The sequence below is a fragment of the Lygodium microphyllum genome, chromosome 11, assembly GCF_053477565.2.
Source record: "Lygodium microphyllum isolate KBCC chromosome 11, Lygodium_microphyllum_v1.1.10, whole genome shotgun sequence".
NCBI lineage: Eukaryota > Viridiplantae > Streptophyta > Polypodiopsida > Schizaeales > Lygodiaceae > Lygodium > Lygodium microphyllum.
This window is the reverse complement of record NC_141145.1, coordinates 68,572,654-68,578,480: the sequence shown is the minus strand read 5'-3', so window position 1 is coordinate 68,578,480 and position 5,827 is coordinate 68,572,654. Positions and strand designations below refer to the sequence as shown.

The window sequence follows — 5,827 nt, the reverse complement described above, 5'->3', positions numbered from 1 at the left end:
TTGGGACAAATGCCACCAAGTAACATTATGTTACAAATCATTGACTGAAAATGAGGGGACAAATTGAAGTGTGGTGTGCTATCTAACACAGAAGAATCAATTTGCACCTCAAGGCCTCTTGGACACATGCAACTCAAGTACATCAAGTCATGAAACATACATCAATGAAATCAATTCACAAGCTTGGACACATGCAACTCAAGTATTTCAAGTCGTGAAACAAACATCAATAAGATAAATTCACACGCTAACCACCTATAGACTCATTGTGCCTAGCCCCAAAATTTTCAAAACTCAAATGTAGAAAATTTAGATATGCGTAAAATAATATAGCCATATGGGCCAAAATGAAGACTGAACAGGGGCAATGTCCATTGTTTAAGACCTGTTTTGCAATAGAATCGCATTCCCTTGTGAAAGAAAACAGCCCCATAGTACCATTTGTTTCAATGTCAAAGCAATCCAATGATCAGTGGTATGGTGAGACCACTGCACCACGTCCTTTTGCAGTGCACTATACCAGGAAAGTCTAGATCAAAACTGCACCCTCAAGCCTCCTACGAACCATTCTCAAGGGTGGTATGCTCCTCATCCAGAATGCCAATGATGCTTCTATGTGTTGGAGTAGATTGTATTCGAATTAGAAAGTCTCTTAGCATGTTGGTCGCCTCCTCATCTGCATGATCCCAAAGATTGACATAAAACAAGTCATAAAATCATTCTGACCAGCAAAATCCCGCACGTATACTGGTCGTGTACTGAATAAGTTGCTGTCATCCAAAAAAAAAACAAATTGGGAATGTACTAGATGCCTACTTAGTCTTGGCACTGTGTGTTTTCCCTCATGTCGAATAACTGTAGGATTATCAAACTTTGTGACCAGCTCTTCATTCACATTCTTCAAGAAATCTTGAGCCCCTGCATGAGGTTCGAGTGGCCAAGATTATTTTAGATCAGTTTGCTTGATACCCTTGCATTGTGTTCAAACTTTAAAAAGACAAGCAATAAGGCAAGTAACACGAGGGCAAACCTATAATGTGGACAGATGGACATTTGACAGTTTCTGAGTAGCATTCATGCATCATTTTTTTGTTGTTAAATCCAGCCCCTGATATCAGTATGATGAAACGCAAAGGTGAATGTTGATGAAGAGCCAAGCCCTGAATAAGCAGATGATTCAAAATGAAGATATCTGATGAAAACAGAAAGCTTAAAGGAGCAGATTATCAAAAAACAAGCAGACTGTACCTTTTGTTGCAAGCCTGCAAATGCTGCTGCTAGAACACCACCCTGAAAGAAAACTTAGGACTTTAGCAATATAAAGCAATTGGAAAGATAAGAATGATGCAGATACATCTAGGGAGAACATAATGGCACACAAAATACTACAATAAGCAATGAGAAACTCGACAAGTTCACAGCCCACTATTACAAACTCAAAAGTCATCAGACGTTTCATCATCTCATCACATGCAACCACACTGGTAAGCCATGTGACTTAACCAGAATAGAGTTCCAACTATTAATTCCTCTTTGACAACTCAAGGCTCTCAATTTACTTGATGATATATGACAGTTATTGGAAATCAAACATTCTGCTACATAATATATTGCCACAGCCATCTGCCTAGATCAGAATAGAAAAAGCTCAACAATAAAGCTCTAAAATTAACTATGACAGTTAACATGGAACCATCATGCTGGCACAAGTTTTAAAACTGGGATAAGACGCTCCACCAACATGATTCCTGATAAGTACTACAAAAGTGCACTCACACTCTCACTAGCATGCAATGCATTGGAACTGACCCCAAAGCATTAGTTCAAATAAGCACACATAAGTATCTGAACGTTTTTAAGTTGCCAATAGTTGTATGACACCTGACATGTGCATTATGTGTATTTTTACTGCACAATCATGAAGGAACCAAAAGCACCAACATCACTATTTGAAAAATCAAAGTTATAAAATGTAGAAGACAATGTCTGTTTGAGAAGAAATTACCAATACATTACCTGAGAGAATCCCATGAGGCCATCGAAGGGCCCATGCTCCATCATGTATTCTGTAAGGAACTCCTTACACTCTTCCAGGTTAGTGAATTCACTGTATTCCTGTCAATAGGGAGTTGTGGATTGAAAATGTTGGTCTTACAACTGCAAATGTACCAAAAGCAATGCAGATTGAGAGAGTGTAAGTATCAACAAAAAAGGGAAATCACCTTGTTGAATTGGAACCATTCGAAGTAAGGACCAGGGAAGATGGCCTCCACATCAGATTTTCCCAAAGCAGGGTAGGGACCGTCAAGGAATGTCTGCAAAAAGGGGGGAAAACAGATGGGCTGTGCCGTTAAGAATTGCAAGAAGGTGATGGTGTGATCACAGGAGCCATAAACAAACAAAGAGAACAGCTATCATAAAGGAAAAGGTAGATATTGTAAATAAATAAGCATTGCCAATTTGCCACTATTCTTGGAATTTACAAACTGAGATAGAATTCCACTTTCCCATTATATCACAAGAAGCTTTAGACAAATTTCCACTAGAATTCCCACATTGTGATTTACGATAACATTACGAGCTTTTGCAAGGGAGGGACCGCATTTACAAATTCCACTTTCCCATTATAACACAAGAAGTTTTTTACAGATTCCCACTAGAATTGTGAAATAGGATGACATCACAAACTTTTGCGAGGGAGGGACTGGGTATGTGGTGCCTCCTGGGCAGCAGGATGCTGGACACTACAATCCTGACTTTGTGAATTATGACAACATAATTAGGTTCAAGTAAAAGGGGGACTGTGCGGTGCCTTCCGAGAAGAAGCTCATGATGCTCAATACTAAAGCAAAAAGCAAGGGGGGCAATCCCTTTTCCCCACACGGAAAAATGCCAAAGGATTCTTGTGAATGGAACAGACAGATACAAACGCAAGCAAATGGCTTACATAATGAACCAAAGTTCCAATTCCCATAAGCAAAAAAAGAGAGATACAAATGCAAAGTCTCAGCCTTGGCCAAGAAAACAGTGTTTAGCAGGAAGAGCCCTCACTTGAGAGAGAAAAGTAGGTTCTTAGATTCATGCAGTACCATGTCGAGAAGGTCGAGGATGCTAGGGCTCCATCGGAGGATCTGCTTCTCGAAGATGGCTCCACTGGTGCGGAAGCCATGGAGACAGAGCACGCGCAGTTTGGGGGAAGAAGAAGCCATAGCCAGAGCGAGAGCCACGGCCCAGCTTCACTACTACCTTCTCGCACGGGCGCTGGAGCGTCTTCTTCTTGCTCCTCTTCTTCTTCGACTTGGGGAGGCTTCTTCTTCTTCTTCTTCTTCTTCTTCTTCCTGGGAAGAATGATTGCGACAGAGAGAGGGCACTGCAGTGACGATGACTGACGACATGGCTACTCTGAGCTTATTACAGAGAGCGAGGAGGAGAAGCTCGTGTGCCAATGGAAAGGCAAATCGCGTGGCTTCCTTTTCATGCCTCGCATACCAACAAACCCCAGCAGGTGACAAAATTACAATGCAAAATGAATCGCCAAAAAAGTCCCTACAACCTTAGAACTTTTACAGCAAACCTTGGAACTTTTACAGCAAAAAAAAGTGGAGCTATAAAGCAAAACATGAATGAATTATGAGGTGCAATAATGAATTGCAAAACTTTAATGCTTCTTACAAAGTTCTTCTAGCCAAAGCTGTCGTAAATTGCAATGCAAGTGAAGCACGCTTTGGGCAACACCGGATGCAGTTCGGCTTTGTCTACACAAGGAGTATCCACAAGGCCATCTTAAATATAATCTTCTCGCTTGACTGTGCATTTGCCCATAACAAGGACTTTGCCATGATCAAATGTGCTTCATTATTTCGCTGCGTGTTTTGCTCTTTCTAACATAGTATTAGATGTTTAGGTTGCATGATGGACCTTTGATTAACTGATTGAGATATGCTCATGCTTGCTTCGACTTGGTAATTATTGTGTTTTTGCATATGTCACATTGTGTCATTGCCCTTCTACTTGCATTTTTAAAAAAAGGAGCATACTGGTTGGCAACTCTGCCAGTGGTTGATTGTCACATGTTAGAATGTTGCTCTACTACTTATGCTAGGCTGGCTTTTAAGTTATTGTGGACATGAATTTGGGGTCAATCACTGCTACCCCAACTCATGTCTTCTTCTTCAGGTGCTTTCTTACCAAGGCACATCCAACAGAGTGCACACCGCTGGAGTATCCATGATGCATCTTAGGTATTCTTGTTTGTTGCTTGTTCACCTATGCTTTGAGAGAGGATGTTAGAAGTAGTCATATCACAAGTTCACAAGTGCCCACAGTCTTATTTATGGACACTCACTTTATTATTTATTTGATAATTGACCAGTCTATTTTGCAGTAGGACAACTTCTTTATTTTTGTTTATAAAAGGAGAGAGTGTGACCACAGTCCATTATCCACCCATTCATATACTTGTAGATTCTTGGTGTGGAGAAAAGGAGCTTGTGGAGTATGTGAACTGGTGCTCAACGATTGTACTCTTGTGGAGTATACTTGTAGATTCCTATTCTTAGCTACATCTTACACATTATCTCTTTCATGGGTCTTATGTCTTTCATTATTCCGTTGTGTGTTTTGCTCTTCTAACAAAAAGAAGGTTATTGCAACAAAAAACAAGGTTACCATTGCAAGCGATAAGTTCACCGCTATAGACAGCAAGGTTACTACTGCAAGCAGCAAGTTCACTGCTATTAGGTGACATTTAACTTGCTATAGGTAAATAATGACTTGATACATGAAAATAGTTGTTTAGAGCAAGTAACCATTAATACCATGCAACAAAGTCAAGGGAGAATATCTCAAGTGATATCTCGACCATATGTAGTCTTGCAACAAGCTTTTGTTTCAAAATATTTGGAGGCCTTAATATATGAGAAGAATGCCCTTAGAAAGAAGCTTGATGGATTGTAGACTAAATATGATAGACTTTTGGTTATGTTTTCTAAATTTCAAAGTGTCAAGTAGCATGTTAAAGCTGAAATCCAGTCATCAAATTATGATGCTTTGAAGACTGATATCATTGAAGTACTGTAGGATATTAGTAAGTAGGTTAAGATAAGGGAACTCACATCTGATAAGCTTCATGAAGTTGATGTTATAACTTTTATATCACATGAGCAACAAGCACAAGAATAGTTCATCACTAAATCTCGTGATGCTTATGAGCCGCATAGCTTTGCTCATGAGGTTCTTTTCCTATCACTATCATACTTTGTATTTTCCATCACACTTATGATATGCATACCTATGTTTTGTGATAGTCTTTTGAGTGGATTATGCAACTGCAATAGAGGACTATAAGTATCCTTCTAGAGAGGCTCTACTTATCATTTTCATACACGGTTTGCTTCATGGCACAAGGCATTAATTTATCACATTTGATATGTCAGTTTTGATAAGGCGTTTGATACCGTGACATGCAAAGGTTCAAGTCATGGCTATTTTAGCCATCCACTAAGCTATGCTAGGTGTTAGCCTTGGCTTGATACATTGTCTTTGCCTTATCCTACATAGTCACGTGGTCATGAGCATCTAGGTACTATACATGACTCTTCTAAACATTGCATTTGAAGATGCTTTTTAAATTGTTGTCCAATGAATCACCCTTCTTGACTCCAAGCAAGGGGAACTTCCCATACATAGGTGACTACTTCACCTCAATTCACCTACACAAAGGGCACCCCTCAGTTGATTGTGATGTGGCCCCTATAGCTCTCCTACACCCGAGGGATTGGCCCCACTATGCATTATCTTAGATATATAATACATTGAAATGAAGTCC

The 5,827-nt window shown here is 39.8% G+C and overlaps 1 protein-coding gene across 1 annotated transcript; it reads right to left on the bottom strand.

Moving 5' to 3' along the window:
- Positions 1-301: 301 nt before the first annotated feature.
- LOC148028917 (dihydrofolate reductase-like) lies at positions 302-3,484 on the bottom strand. Its single transcript, XM_087687684.1, has 7 exons — positions 3,090-3,484; positions 2,223-2,315; positions 2,017-2,115; positions 1,249-1,290; positions 1,031-1,160; positions 817-918; positions 302-676 (listed from the first exon to the last, which is right to left on the bottom strand). The coding sequence occupies exons 1-7, from the start codon at positions 3,207-3,209 to the stop codon at positions 558-560; spliced, it is 705 nt and encodes a 234-aa protein (XP_087543810.1). The 5' UTR covers positions 3,210-3,484; the 3' UTR covers positions 302-557.
- Positions 3,485-5,827: the final 2,343 nt, after the last annotated feature.

Coding starts and splice junctions, on each gene's coding strand:
- LOC148028917 (XM_087687684.1), bottom strand. CDS start 3,209: ATGGCTTCTTCTTCCCCCAAACTGCGCGTGCTCTGTCTCCATGGCTTC. Junction 1,291..2,016: donor GCCTCATGGGATTCTCTCAG/GTAATGTATTGG, acceptor GTTTTCTTTCAG/GGTGGTGTTCTAGCAGCAGC. Junction 919..1,030: donor TCCATCTGTCCACATTATAG/GTTTGCCCTCGT, acceptor AACCTCATGCAG/GGGCTCAAGATTTCTTGAAG.